This window comes from Pleurodeles waltl, chromosome 1_1 (genome assembly GCF_031143425.1).
Source record: "Pleurodeles waltl isolate 20211129_DDA chromosome 1_1, aPleWal1.hap1.20221129, whole genome shotgun sequence".
Lineage (NCBI taxonomy): Eukaryota > Metazoa > Chordata > Amphibia > Caudata > Salamandridae > Pleurodeles > Pleurodeles waltl.
This window is the reverse complement of record NC_090436.1, coordinates 397,582,328-397,598,408: the sequence shown is the minus strand read 5'-3', so window position 1 is coordinate 397,598,408 and position 16,081 is coordinate 397,582,328. Positions and strand designations below refer to the sequence as shown.

Below are 16,081 nucleotides of genomic sequence, written 5' to 3'. Positions count from 1 at the left end.
ATCAGCAGATGCCTTGTAGACACCTGGAATATGGTTCTTTATATATGGGTGTTTCAATGGATGAGAGCATTATGATTTTTTGAGTATCAGCAGGAAACTTTGAATAGCCCTGTTGTCCAAAGGGGAAGGTGGTGGCGACCAGAGTTGATTTCCAGTAGAAGATGAGTTGAGCCTTTTTAGCAATTAAAATAATTGGATGACAATTAACATTTTGATATTTTTAACAACTTAGAATGTGTTTTTTAAAAGCAAATTCAGCAGAGGAATAAAAACATAAAAATGATAAAATAAAATATGGCTCCCAAAGCGTGTCCAAGTTTCCATTTCTATAAATAGCATACTCAGTTTGAATGCACCCTTTGGTGAACTTTCAGTTTCTGTAACATTACCTTCCTCTATAAAATAATTTGTGTGGAATGCGTTAAACCAAGAAATACTGAAGTTGTTTTACCAGTTCCATCCAAAAAAAAATTGCAATGCATGCAGACTTATTTTTTTTTTCAGAGAATGATACAACCCGATTATCTCTAAACTCTGTAATGGAGTGCTTACAATCTCTCCTATTCTCATCACAGCCAAAGAGTTTAAGTCCACCTGCAGATAAGGGATTTAGGCCCTCATTACGACCTTGGTGGACGGTGGTAAAGCGGCGGTAAGATCGCAAACAGGCCGGCGGGAAAAAAAATTGAATTATGCCGCCGCGGCCATCTGCCACTTAATCATTCCGACCGCCATGGCGATGAGAACCGCTGGGCTGGATATTGCGGTCTCCAGCCCGGCGGTCATCACTAGACCGCCTACGGTATCATGACCCTGCATACCGCCATGGATCTCGGGTGGTTGGGAACCGCCATGAGATCCATGGCGGTAGGCACTATCAGTGCCAGGGAATTCCTTCCCTGGCACTGATAGGGGTCTCCCCCACCCCCGCTGCCCCCCACGAATCCTCCCCCAACACCGCCCACCCCCCAGCCACCACCCAAAGGTGGCACAACCCCACCCACCCGACCCCGAACATGCACATATACACACCCCTACACGCACACACCCCAACATGCACATATACACACCCCTACACGCACACAAACACCCCGACAACACATACCCGCACACATACAAACAGACATGCACACCGTCCAACCCGCACACATTTCGTATACACACAGCACCCCCCCGCACGCATACACTCACTCACTCCCTCTACACTCTCACACCCACACCGCCATGCACACACACAACACACAACACCCCCCCACCCCCTTCCCTAACGGACGATCAACTTACCTTGTCCGTTGATCCTCCGGGAGGGGATGGGATCCATGGGGGCAGCTCCGCCACCAGAACACCGTCACCAGAACACATGGGACGTGATTCAGTGGGCGGTGTTCTGTTGACGTGGCGGTGGAGGTTGAGCAACCTCCACTTTCCCACCGTCCGCCAGTATGGCTGCTGGCGGCTTTCCGTACGAAAAAGGACGGCAGCCTGCCAGCGGTCATAATACGCGGCGCGGAAGACCGCCACCACTGGCGGTCTTCAGCTTGGCGGTACCTCGGCGATCTTGCGAAAAGACCGCCGAGGTCATAATGACCCCCTTAGTGAATGGGCTAAAGTGGATATCTGCAAAAATCATCCACTACCAAAAGGGAAGGAATCGGTCAACCTGAAAGAGCTGGGAAAGTGACTGTGATTGTAGAAAACAGACATGAAAGTCAGCTGATACTGTCACCTTGAATACATCAGCTTTGGTGTCATTCTCAGTGTTGGATGTTCTTCTCCTCATGCAGAAAACTTTACATGGCTGTTAGAAATGGGGTCTTTGGTTGGCAGTCAGGTTACCCCCTGTCCAAGCAAGGACCCTCACTCTAGTCAGGGTAAGTCACACACAATCCAAATTATCCTGTGCCCACCCTCTGGTAGCTTGGCACTGAGCAGTCAGGCTTAACTTAGAAGGCAATGTGTAAAGTATTTGTGCAATAAATCATACAATAACACAATATAGCACCACAAAAATACACCACACAGTGTTTAGAAAAATATATAATATTTATCTGGATATTTGCAGGTCAAAACGATAAAAGATGCAATAAGAGATTGTAAAGATATCAGTGGAAAGTGGTACAAAGTGTCTTAAGTCTTTAAAAAGCAAACAAAGTCTCTTTCAAGCACAAAGTACCTGGTTGGAGTGAAAAATCTCCGCAGAGAGCCGCAGAGGCGGAGATGCGTGGAAAATGGTGTGTGCGTCGGCTTCGCCCCTTCACACACGGACTTGCGTCGTTATTTTTCACGCGGGGAAGACGTTGTGTCGATTTCCGGCACGCGGACAGGTCTCCTCTGTGGGTCGCGGGGTTTTCAGATGCCCGGGGTCTGTGCGTGGAATCCTGGGCTTGTAGTCTGGCTGCGCGTCGTTCTGGTGGGCTGTGCGTGGAATTTTCTTCCTCACAGAAGGCACTGCGTCGATTTCCCCTCTGGGAGTCGGGTGACGTTGTCCAGGTGGGCCGTGCGTAGAAGTTCCGGTTGCACCACAGGCGTCGCGTCGATCTTTTCCTCGCGGGGTCGAGCGGGGTCTTTCCGGTTCGGCATGTGGTGAATTTTTCACTGTGGAACAATCTGTGCGTCTAATTTTTCGGCGCACAAGGAGTCCAGTTGAAAGAGAGAAGTCTTTTTGCTCCTGAGACTTCAGGGAACAGGAGACAAGCTCTATCCAAGCCCTTGGAGAGCACGCCTGCAGCAAGGCAAGAGTTCAGCAAGGCAGCAGGGCAACAGCAAGGTAGCAGTCATCTGTAGAAAGCAGTCAGGTGGGTCCTTTAGGCAGCCAGGCAGTTCTTCTTGTCAGGGTGCAGGTTCTGGTTCAGGTTTCTTCTCCAGGAAGTGTCTGAGGTGGTAGGGCAGAGGCCCTGTTTTATACCCAAATGTGCCTTTGAAGTGGGGGAGACTTCAAAGAGTGGCTTAGAAATGCACCAGGTCCCCTTTCAGTTCAATCCTGTCTGCCAGGGTCCCAGTAGGGGGTGTGGCAGTCCTTTGTGTGATGGGAGGCCCTCCACCCTCCCAGCACAGGAAGATCCATTCAAAATGCAGATGTATGCAAATGAGGCTGGGTACCCTGTGTTTGGGGTGTGTCTGAGTGAATGCACAAAGAGCTGTCAACTAAACCCAGCCAGACGTGGATTGTATGGCACAGAAAGATCTAAGTGCAGAGAAATGCTCACTTTCTAAAAGTGGCATTTCTAAAATAGTAATATTAAATCCAACTTCACCAGTCAGCAGGATTTTGTATTACCATTCTGGCCATACTAAATATGACCTTCCTACTCCTTTCAGATCAGCAGCTACCACTTCAACAATGTATGAGGGCAGCCCCAATGTTAGCCTATGAAGGGAGCAGGCCTCACAGTAGTGTAAAAACGAATTTAGGAGTTTTACACTACCAGGACATGTAAACTACACAGGTACATGTCCTGCCTTTTACCCACACAGCACCCTGCTCTAGGGGTTACCTAGGGCACACATTAGGGGTGACTTATATGTAGAAAAGGGGGAGGTTTAGGCTTGGCAAGTACTTTTAAATGCCAAGTCGAGGTGGCAGTGAACTGCACACACAGGCCTTGCAATGGCAGGCCTGAGACAAGGGTAAGGGCTACTTAAGTGGGTGGCACAACCAGTGCTGCAGGCCCACTAGTAGCATTTAATCTACAGGCCCTAGGCACCTACAGTGCACATTACTAGAGACTTATAAGTAAATTAAATAGTCCAGTTGGGTATGATCCAAGGTTACCATGTTTAAAGGGAGAGAACATATGCACTTTAGCACTGGTTAGCAGTGGTAAAGTGCGCAGAGTCTAAAAGCCAGCAAAAACAGTGTCCAAAAAGTGGAGAGAGGCAGGCCAAAAGTTAGGCTGTCAGGTCTAACAATGGCATTTCTGAAACTGTAGTTCTAAATAGTGATGCAATGACAACTCAAATAGGATCACTCAAGAACATAGCAGAAGAATTAAAACCAAATAAGTGCTTGTGTGTCTTGGTTGGCTAGGTTGGCTGAGGATCAATACCCAGGAGAGGGTAAATATGTCCCATTACATGAGAGGAAAATAATGGGCAAGAATACCACAGGTTATATATTGCAAATACTAATGTTAATTAAAAGGATAGTCAATTATTTATTTTATAGATGGTAACATATTCCTTCAAAGAGACAGCTGAGACTAGACAGAAGGGGAAGGTTTCCACAAGATATTTGAATTAGAAATTGATAGATAGAGATAGAATTGAGGAGTGTGATGGCCAGTGTGGCGAAGATGGCAGCCGCATCGTAATCCAGCTTCCGATCTCCTCAGGAATCCCCAGTCACGCACTGTATTATTATTGGGGGTCATAACCCTGTCACCTTCCTCCTAAGCTGTAGAGGCCTGGGCTGAGTGTGGCCCAGGCACTCCTGATGCTGGGGAGCAGCAAAGGACGTTAGAGCGATAGGGCGGGTCTGCTCACGACGGCAGCTCCCGGGCCTCTGACCACGCAGACCGCCCGAGGTGCTGCTGCCCATCCTGGGCACCTCCAGTGGCGCGTGGGCTGTGTGGACATTGTCTGACCCACTGTCGAGGCCACAGACCGATGTTCATGGACCAGGCGGATGGCAGTTCTGAGGTACCTGGGGAGCGGGTGCCGGTGAGTGCCCTAGCATGGCCGCCTTTGATTAGAAACTGTTTGCTACATCCCTCCGGGGTCCGCCTGGTCCTTCAGAGCTCTGCACTTTGTCCCTTCACCCCCTCAGTGGGGGACCATACCGGATCCTGTGCTGCCCCCCTGTTAGCCAGTTGTGGCTGGTGGCTGCTGGGGGTGTCCAGTCTGCATTGGGAGGGAAGGGGTTGGTTATCGCAGTGATGCTCATCTGGGTTTCCGTACTGTACTGAGGTGTGCAGGCCATCTCACCCCTTGTTGTGAGGTGCCCTCTGTGTTCCTCAAGCCCTATATCTTTCTCCCTCCCCCCCATCCTCCTTGCTGTTGGGGGCATTGAGGGGCATCACCTTCAGGCCAAGGGTTATATGCAGAGGCAGCATGTTTCACCTCCTTGAGAGGGTCTTTCTCTCCCACACTGCTGTTGGCTTGCTACAGTGGTGGTTATCTGCGCCGCAGGGACTGTACTGCAGCAACTGTGAAGACATGTTACCCACTGAAGGTCTTGACCCTGGCTGCTCATTTTGCCCTTCAAGGCAAGCCGGCTACAGAACTCCTACCTTCCAGACATTTTCAATGCCCAGCCATGGGTAGACATACTTGCTTCTCCCACGCTGGTGCAGATGTTCATGAACCAGTGCACAATGGTGTCTTCTGGCCCCATGGGTTGGGGGGACTAGCATCCCCTTTGTGCTACAGCAGTCTTGCCCAGCCTTATTTTGCTGCAATCCTTCAGTCAATCCACGACATATGGGAGGCAGTGGAAATGAAAGTGGGGGAGGTGAAGATGGCCATCTCTGTCTTGTGCCAAGATAGCAGGAATGCCACCATCCGTGTCACTGAAGTGAAGGGTCATGTGTCCTCAGTGGAGAATAAGGTGGCCACGTTTAATCAGCAAGTCTCTGTGCTGCTGGTGATGATGGTGGTGCTGAAGGGGTTTGCTAAAGACGTGGAGAACAGTTTGCGCAGGAAGAACCTTTGGTTGATTGGATTCTCTGAGGACTTAGAGGCCTCCGACACAGAGCAATTCTTGGAGCTCTGGATCCAGTCCTGGATCCCTAAGGACAAGCTGTCATTGTGGTTCGTTGTTGAGCATGCCCACAGGTCTTTGGCGCAGATGCCCCCATGCACCCGCACATTACCTGGATTCTTAGCCACCGCGACTGGGATGCCATCCTCCGTGAGGCAGAGGGGCACCCTGACCTTTATTTCCAGGCTTCTTGAGTAATGATTTTTCCTGACTATACACCAGTGGTCCAAAAGAGTAGATGTTCCTTTGATGGTGTTAAGCAGAAGCTCTGAGCTCTTAATCATTAGTATATTCTCCTGCTCCCAGCAAGACTGAAGGTGACTTCTAACTCTAAAACTCTAAATCAGGCCTAGGAATGGGTGGCTGAGAGGCATGTGCATTGCAGAAAGGAAAATGTTGCTGCCTTCGGTCCTGAGGGGAGCTCTCTCGACCCCTTCCCCTCCCCCAAAGTCCTCCAGGAAGAAAAAGACACACTCCCATGGCTACCGTGTCCGGCAAGACTCCTCTGGCACTGACATAGGGCATCAGGTTACCAGTGAGGGTAGTGGATCGGAGCAGGTTGACTGTATGCCGGAGCTCGTCCCTGCCTCTCTGGAACTTTCTACTGGCCTGCTGGGCTAAAGTGCAGGTTTCTTTTGCCTGCACTGGCAGCTATTGCTCCCTTTTGGGAGGGGGAGAGGGAGGGGCCTGCATTTAATTGTTGCATTGTTCCATGTGATGGGTTGCTACTTAATACTGCAATTGAGTAGGTCTTTTATGGTTTGTTTTGTGTTATGTTGAGGTTGTTGTTATGCTTCGGCATAGGGAGGCAGATGCTTCTGGGGTAGAAGAATGTGGTAGGGGGAGTTGAGGAATGGGGAATTGTGTTACGTTGTGTTTGTTTTGCTTTACAGTCCTTATGTCTCAGATGCCTCGGTCACCTACCCTTGGCCCCTGCTGGGGTGTCCCGACCCAGACCTTCCGACTGTGGGTAGCTCCCTATGGTGTCCCTCTGGCAGTTTCCTTTCTGTACTTACCTAGTCCTTCCTGTCATGGTGGTTAAAATTCTGTCCTGGAATGTGAATGGCTGCACTAGTCACTTTCGGCTTGCCGTCCTTTTGCTGTAGGAAACTCACCTGCTGTGGAAGCACTGCCCGTTCCTCTGCTGCTCCAGCTACAATATGGTCCACCACTCTGGATTTACCAGAGGTCCCGTAGGGTGACAATCCTCCTTCAAAGGGGTTTCCCCCTCATGGTCACCACTACTTACACAGACCCCTAAAGGAGGCATATATAGGTGAAGGGGCTCCTTAAACATAGACAATATAACTTTCTGTTGGTCTGCATACCAAATCAGGTGCTCGCCTCCACGTTTGACTTCCCGCTGGGCACCACTGTTGTGAGGGAGGATTTCAATGCAGTTCCCGATTCGTAACTGGGCTCCACTAGTGCTCTGGGGGTGGGGTGTCAGCCCTGTTCCCACCAGTTCAGGCTTGGATTGACTACCTCAAGGATGGAGGATGTGGCACCCTCATGCTGCTGCATAAACCCACACCCGAGGCCATTAAGGCATTGTTGTGGATTGATTTGCTGATCCTCCCGGCCATGGATATCCTGTTGAGGTCCCAGGTTGGCATTCTTCCACAGGGGATTTCTGATCACACTCTCCTTCTTCTGTATATGGGAGCTTTAATGCCAGTTGGGCAACCATACGGAATATGCTGACTATTTAGAGGCCGAATTGTAGGCATGCTTTCAGACTAACCGTGGGTCTGTGTCATTGGTTGGTACTCTCTAGTCAGCCAATAAAATGCAATATGGGGTCTGGCAAAGGGCTTTACCTAGGGTAGGGAGATGAATAAGCTAGCTTGTGCACATTGCAACCCTTGAGTCCCGAATTCTTGTCCGTGAGCACCGGGCTCTCACTGAGACATTGGATGTGCTTGATCACCGTTTGGTGGTTGCCCACGTGGAGTTGTGCCAGGTCTCCCTGGAGGAGGCCAGGCAACGTTGGAGGACCATGACCCGGTGGGTCTACAAGCATTATGACAAGTCTGGAATACTCCTTTACTGGTTGACCACCAGAGAGGTTTTCTCCAGAGTGGTCCTGCACATTAGGGACACTGAGGGCTGCCTTAAAGTCTATACCCCAACATTCTACTGGGAGTTGTACACCCTAGGCCTCAGCCTCCTCAGGAGATGGTACACCTGCTGCTGGCTCATATCCGTCTCCCGACGATCCCTCGCTTACCGCAAACTGGACTTGCCAATCATGGCCGATGAGATTAGGGCGGCACTCTCAGTCATGTCCTCCAATAAAACCCCATGCCCTGAAGGGCTTCCTATCGAGTACTGTTGTAGGTTTTGGTCCATTTTGATCACCCCTCTGCTGTACATGTACTCCAAGGCTGTGAGCATGGGTGCCTTTCCCCAAGAGCTGGACATGGCCTCGATCGTGGTCATTCCCAAGATGGGCCAACCCTTGGATAGTTGTCTCCTACAAGGCCATGTCCCTATTTAATTCAGAGGTCAAGGTGTTTGCCAAGGTCTTGGCCAGTTGGCTGCACTCGACCCTGCCGTATCCAATCCACCTTGATCAGTGTGGCTCCATGCCGACCCGTGGCATGCGGCACTGCATCTGTAGAGTCTAGCTTGCTTTGTCCAAGGCACACTGTCTCTGCAACCTGGCGGCCCTCCTCCTGATAGACTTTAAGAAGACCTTTGATACACTTGATTGGTCCTTTTTGAGTATGGTCCTGGAGCGTGCTGGGCTTGGGCCCTATCTCCGAAGGCTTATTAGGCTTCAGTGCTCCACACCATTGGCACAAGTTTGCATCAATGGTTTGGTCTCCTCACCCTTCCCAGGGCTGCCTTCTTTCTTCTCTCCTCTACGGTCTTGCCATTTAGCTCCTGGCATGCCTCCTGCATGGTGACGGTAGGGTGCAGGGCTGGTGGTGGGATGGCGGCCAAGCGGAGCGTATGGCGTTCTGTGCAGATGATGCTCTGCTGTTCTTGGCAAACCCACAGTCCTCAGGCTTCCACTTCTTGGAAATTCTGAGTATCTATGCAGCAAGATCACCCTGAGTCCCGGTGTGGGGCGATTCCGGTTTCTACCCAGTCTGTGATTCTAGTCCGTCTCCTGACCTTCCAATGTCTGGGTATCCATATTTCCTTTCTTCCCGAGCTGGTGTGGGCCATGAACCTGGCCCCTTGGTGGCTAAAATGAAAAAAAACCTTCAGCGATGGGGTTGTCTGCCTCTCCACTTCCTCAGGCACATAGCCCTCTTCAAAATTATAGTGCTGCTTCGCATCCTTTATATCTTCCAGAAGTTCCCATCCTTATCCCAGTGGTTTACAATCCTGCACTCCATCATTCATCCTTTCCTTTGGACTGGGTGTCGAGCATGTATTGCTTAGACAGCTGGTAACAGTCTCCCTATAATGGAGGTGTGGGGATGGCAGACCTACACTGTTATTATATTGTCGCCCATGTGATTGTGGTGAACAATAAGCTTAACAGGGGCTGGATGACCCAGCCTACCAGGCTGAGTTGGCCCTTTTGGGGCTTGACCAAATTATGGGCAATCTGTAAAATTCCCTGCTTCCCCAGTCCCTCCCAGACGTCACAGATGCGGTCTTGTTGAGTTGGAGGGCACCCCCAACCTCAGAGTCTGAGACCATGAATTGATCTGCATGACCCTTCTTTGGCTGGGCTCTTGGCTACATCACACTGCAGGCCTGGACGGGTTTGTGAAGTGGTACAGGATAGGGATTTCCCTGCTTGGGGATGTCTGGTTCAGGGCTACAGGCTGACATTTTTCCAAGCTTTACAGGAACAATGTTGATTTTCTAATACTCAATTTCACAAGTATCTACAATTACAACACGTCCTTGTGGCTCATCTCCCCTTGAATACTGTGGTCCCAGACCTTTGTCCTGTGGAGGCTACGTTGTTGACTTGCAGGCTCACTCAGGGTACAATATCACAGGTTTACCATGCCCTGGTCATTAACTCCCCTAACCGGTTTGCGAGGCTGAGTCAGAGGGGGGAAGGGTGGGTCAGGGACCTGGACGACACCGACTGGGGGGCTGCCAGAATGGCCCCATGGGAATTAGCCAGCTCCACGCACCTCAGGTTGGTCCAGCTCAATTTTCTCTATCGAACCTACATGACGCCCCAGTGGCTTTAATGGACGGGTTCACTTTTGCAGGCTGAATGCTTTAGCTGCTTGCAGGCATATGCAGATGTCGTTATAATGGTTTGGGTCTGCAAAGCAGGGGTAGAGCATGAACTCTCATCAGACCTTGACCGGTCCTTGAATCTCTCCCCAAGAGTTGCCCTCCTGGGCCTGCTAGAGAACTTGGAGGGACTGAGGCTGGAGCGTGCTTTTGTAGGGGTGACCACAATGGTTGCTAAGTTGGAAAGATATGGAGCAAATGGTAGGACTTTCATAGTTTGAGGTCTTTGTATGTGTGTGTGGTTGAAGGACAGTCTGTTACAGGGTATGTTGATTGTACTGTTGTTCTTGTTTTATGCACGTGTTTTATGCACAACACTCAATAGAAATTGGCTATAAAAAATTTAAATGTGTTGTTTAGATAAATAGGAAATATATATCTAAACAAAACAAGACCAAAACGACAAAAATCCGACATACACAAGTCAAGTTATGAATTTTTTAAGATTAAACTCAAAAATAGCGCTTAGAAACACAAAATGCTTCAATGAGGTGTTAACACGGCGTCATGACGGAGTCGTTCTCAACAATCCGACACTAGCGGCACCCGACACGGAGTCACGTAGACCCCCAGGTACAGTTCCTTTGGTGAAGAGTGAAAACAAGCCGATGCGCGAAGTTGGGGATCGCGGCGTCTGTGCGAAATGTTGAATCCGCGCACTTCGAGCGGCGTCGCTGGCTGGCGGTGCTTCCCAGGGTATTACGACCGCGGTGGGAGCGCTGCGGTCGCACCGCGAGGCCGGCGGTTTCCCGCCACAATGGCCCTGGCGGTTTTAATCCACCAGGGCAGCACTGCTTGCAGCGCTGCTCAGGGGATTACGAGTCCCCTACCGCCAGCCTTTTCCTGGCGGTTTGAACTGCCAGGAAAATGCTGGCATGGGCAGTGCAGGGGCCCCTGGACACGGCCCCTTGCAGCTTTTCACTGTCTGCTATGCAACTGCACCAGTCGCACGGCCGCAACACCGCCGGTTCCATTTAGAGCCGGCTCCTGTGTTGCGGCCGAGATCCCCGCCGGGCCGGCGGGCAGAAACTAGGTTTCCACCCGCCGGCCCAGCGGGGATCTCCTGATGGCTGCGGCGGGGGTGCGGCCGCATTGGCGGCCGCCCGGCGCCCGCCCGCCAGGGTCGTGATGAGTGCCTATATGTCCTACCTAACCCATACACTGCACCCTGCCCTTGAGGCTACCTAGGGCCTACCTTAGGGGTGTCTTATGTATAAGAAAAGGGATGGTTTAGGCCTGGCAAGTGGGTACACTTGCCAAGTCGAATTTACAGTTACAACTGCACACACAGACACTGCAATGGCAGGTCTGAGGCATGATTACAGAGCTACTTATGTGGGTGACACAACCAGTGCTGCAGGCCCACTAGCAGCATTTGATTTACCTCTAGTGCACCTTACTAGGGACTTACTAGTAAATCAAATATGCCAATCATGGATAAACCAATTACATACAATTTACACAAAGAGCATATGCACTTTAGCACTGGTTAGCAGTGGTAAAGTGTTCAGAGTTCAAAAGCCAACAGCAACAGGTCAGAAAAAATAGGAGGCAGGAGGCAAAATGATTGGGGATGGCCCTGCATAAGCAAAAAAGTCCAACAATATCAATTAGGAAAAATGTCCCTTTATAACCTGTTGTTTTTCTCCTGAAATGTTCATGGATTAGATAGAATTATTTCAAATATATAAATAAAAAGTTAGAATGTAATGATGTTATTGGTTACTAGGAAACATGTTGTCTGGAGATCAATCTATATTTGAAGGATTTTTTCAGATATATCCCCAAGCGAGAACTAAAGGTACTGGGCGCCCTTCAAGTGGTTTAATTACGCTAATATCTACAAAGACATAAAAAAGTATAAAGCAAGTACCACCACATTGTAAATCCTTCACATGATGTGATGAAAGTGGAGGAAGTTTTACTGCTTATGTATTTAAGAATGATTTTTAACAATACCTTAAACTTAAAAATCAACTTAAAGAAGAATCGGTGGGTTAAAGAAATTTAGAAGAGATTTTGGTAGTTGTGCTCGAAAGCCAGTTCTTACAGCTTAGGAAGCTGTGGTACTGCAACAGATTTTATATGGAACACAAAACTTATATTTGAGTGGGTAATCAGAATGGGAAAAGATGGAAGATCACTGCCTGGAAACTCTGGTATGTTTACTTAAATATACCACGGTGTAAGCTACAGGGAGTGCAGAATTATTAGGCAAATGAGTATTTTGACCACATCATCCTCTTTATGCATGTTGTCTTACTCCAAGCTGTATAGGCTCGAAAGCCTACTACCAATTAAGCATATTAGGTGATGTGCATCTCTGTAATGAGAAGGGGTGTGGTCTAATGACATCAACACCCTATATCAGGTGTGCATAATTATTAAGCAACTTCCTTTCCTTTGGCAAAATGGGTCAAAAGAAGGACTTGACAGGCTCCGAAAAGTCAAAAATAGTGAGATATCTTGCAGAGGGATGCAGCACTCTTAAAATTGCAAAGCTTCTGAAGCGTGATCATCGAACAATCAAGCGTTTCATTCAAAATAGTCAACAGGGTTGCAAGAAGCGTGTGGAAAAACCAAGGCGCAAAATAACTGCCCATGAACTGAGAAAAGTCAAGCGTGCAGCTGCCACGATGCCACTTGCCACCAGTTTGGCCATATTTCAGAGCTGCAACATCACTGGAGTGCCCAAAAGCACAAGGTGTGCAATACTCAGAGACATGGCCAAGGTAAGAAAGGCTGAAAGACGACCACCACTGAACAAGACACACAAGCTGAAACGTCAAGACTGGGCCAAGAAATATCTCAAGACTGATTTTTCTAAGGTTTTATGGACTGATGAAATGAGAGTGAGTCTTGATGGGCCAGATGGATGGGCCCGTGGCTGGATTGGTAAAGGGCAGAGAGCTCCAGTCCGACTCAGACGCCAGCAAGGTGGAGGTGGAGTACTGGTTTGGGCTGGTATCATCAAAGATGAGCTTGTGGGGCCTTTTCGGGTTGAGGATGGAGTCAAGCCCAACTCCCAGTCCTACTGCCAGTTCCTGGAAGACACCTTCTTCAAGCAGTGGTACAGGAAGAAGTCTGCATCCTTCAAGAAAAACATGATTTTCATGCAGGACAATGCTCCATCACACGCGTCCAAGTACTCCACAGCGTGGCTGGCAAGAAAGGGTATAAAAGAAGGAAATCTAATGACATGGCCTCCTTGTTCACCTGATCTGAACCCCATTGAGAACCTGTGGTCCATCATCAAATGTGAGATTTACAAAGAGGGAAAACAGTAAACCTCTCTGAACAGTGTCTGGGAGGCTGTGGTTGCTGCTGCACGCAATGTTGATGGTGAACAGATCAAAACACTGACAGAATCCATGGATGGCAGGCTTTTGAGTGTCCTTGCAAAGAAAGGTGGCTATATTGGTCACTGATTTGTTTTTGTTTTGTTTTTGAATGTCAGAAATGTATATTTGTGAATGTTGAGTTGTTATATTGGTTTCACTGGTAATAATAAATAATTGAAATGGGTATATATTTGTTTTTTGTTAAGTTGCCTAATAATTATGCACAGTAATAGTCACCTGCACACACAGATATCCTCCTAACATAGCTAAAACTAAAAACAAACTAAAAACTACTTCCAAAAATATTCAGCTTTGATATTAATGAGTTTTTTGGGTTCATTGAGAACATGGTTGTTGTTCAATAATAAAATTAATCCTCAAAAATACAACTTGCCTAATAATTCTGCACTCCCTGTATAAGGGTGGAAACCAACCTACGGTCCGGAGTTTACATTATTGGGATACGTGGGGAACATCCCACCGGTCAAACGTGTCTAGCTATAGTAGAGATGAACTAATCAATAGTGGAATGAAGGTGGGCTAAGAAGCTAAGAGTCATGATACCTGTAGTTTCCAGATTTTCAATGTCTGTGATTTCATTATAGACACCCCTTTAAATTATAAAAGAAGACATTACACAATAAGAGTCAAGTGAAAGCTTGGGCAACTTGTCGCAACTATCTGATCTTGAAGAGATCAATGGTATATTTGAGAGCTTCATGGCAGGAATTATCAGTTTAGTTGTATGTAACGGATCTCCAGAAATGTGAAGTGAAAGATTTACGATAGTCTTAAATCCACCAGAGGCCTGCTTGGAGGGTTTACAATTTGTTCTAAAATGTGATGGCATCTGCAGTTGTGGTTTGGGGGACTGATGTACAAGTTTTCTTATGTTATTAAATTACCACATTGTGGTTTTTAAAACATTTTTACTTGAATATAGGATAATGACTCATAAGTAGGCAATAGGATTTTTATTTGCTATGAAATTTCTGGATGTAACTTGTGCAGTGAGACGATTTGCAATAGCTGTATGAGAACTGAAAATGTAACATTGTATCAAGTATGGAATATTACATGAATTATTTGTTCCTGTTCGATAGACTACAGGTTCAATTAAATAATATATTTTACTGGTACTATATAACCAGAAAGATTCACTTATAACTGTGTAATATTATATGCCATGCAAATTAGATTTCCTATATGGTAGAAAGATGTGTATTTACTGGCAGGGGAATTAATGTTCAATATGTTTAGTTTTGAGTGGGTATGCCTTTTCTGTCTAACACTTCCAGAGCGCAATGTATGTTGGATGGAAGCCACATATTGAAATATGCACTGTTGAATGTGAATGTTGCTTTTCTGGCCTAATTTTCTTGTGCTTTTTTCATAAGGACCCAGTATCGAACACTACGCCAATCTATCATAGATATGGTGTTGGCCACTGAGATGACAAAGCATTTTGAGCATGTGAACAAGTTTGTGAACAGCATTAACAAGCCGATTGCAGCTGAAGAATCGAACTCAAATGTAAGACAGGATCACAGTAAAATTAATACATTTTCTTTTTGCCAGTAAATCAACATTCATATTGTCATTGTCATCAATAGTATTTGAGCCAAAAATGTATTGTTTTATATATGTATGTGTAGGACCCGGTCCTTTTTGCAGGGTTATCCCCAAACGTTTGCCTTCCTCCTCCTATTTTTTCTGGCCTATTTTTGTTGGTTCTAGGACTCTGGGTACTTTACCACCGCTGACCAGTGCTAAAGTGCACATGCTCTCTGTCTAAAACATGTTGGTGATTGGTTTATCCATGACTGGCATATTTGGTTTACTAGTAAGTCCCTAGTATAGTGTACCACTTGTGCCCAGGGCCTGTAAATTAAATGCTTTTAGAGGGCCTACAGCACTGCCCCCACCTGAATAGCCCTGCAAATAGATCTCAGGCCTGCCACTGCAGTATCTGTGTGTGCAGTTTTAAACTGCCATTTGGACCTGGCAAGTGCACCTACTTGCCAGACCTAAACCTTCCCTTTTATTACATGTAAGTCACCCCTAAAGTAGGCCCTAGGCAGCCCGATGGGCAGGGTGCAGGTTATTTAAAAGGTAGGACATGTACTGGTGTGTTTTACATATCCCAATAGTGAAATGCTGCTACATTTGTTTTTTCATAATTGCAAGTACTATCTCTCCCATAGGTTAACATGGGGATTGCCTTGAAATATCTTTTAAGTGTAATTTTCCATTGGGAGCAGATAGAGATATGGATTATGGGGTCTCTAAATTCACAATTTAAAAATATAACTTTTGGTCAGGTTGGTTTTTCAATTGTAAGTTTGAAAATGCCACTTTTAGAAAGTGGACATTTTCTTGCTTAACCATTCTGTGCCTCTTCTTGTCTGTGGAATACACGTCTGCGTCAGGATTACAGTTGGGCTGTTTGTAAATTCACTCTGGACAGTCACACAAAGGGAGCTGAGGTGTGCCCTGCATGTTCTGATGGATCTTCCTGAACTAGAGTGGTGGGAGGAGCTGACACTTTCACCTGAATAGGGCTGTGCCTGTCGTCACACAAAGCGGTCTCCAATCCCCTGGAATGTGTCTGGGGACAGGGCATGGAAAAGGCAGGGTCTTGTGCACTTCAAAGTCTCACCTTTGAAGTTTGCCTACTTTAAAGACAGAAGTGGGTATAAGTACTGTGTGTGTGCAAATACTTTATACATTGCCTCTGAGATAAGCCTGACTGCTCATGCCAAGCTACCAAGGGGGCGAGCAGGGGTTATCTTAGTTGTGTGACTCCCTTATCCTGACTAGAGTG

At 47.5% G+C, this 16,081-nt stretch overlaps 1 protein-coding gene across 2 annotated transcripts in view; it reads left to right on the top strand.

Moving 5' to 3' along the window:
- Positions 1–16,081, top strand: part of PDE8B (phosphodiesterase 8B) — a 900,595-nt gene that overhangs the window by 814,036 nt on the left and 70,478 nt on the right. For both annotated transcript variants that reach the window (XM_069223470.1, XM_069223477.1), the window contains one exon: positions 14,655–14,790. In XM_069223470.1, coding sequence (XP_069079571.1) covers positions 14,655–14,790 — 136 coding nt within the window. The remainder of the gene's footprint in view (positions 1–14,654; positions 14,791–16,081) is intronic.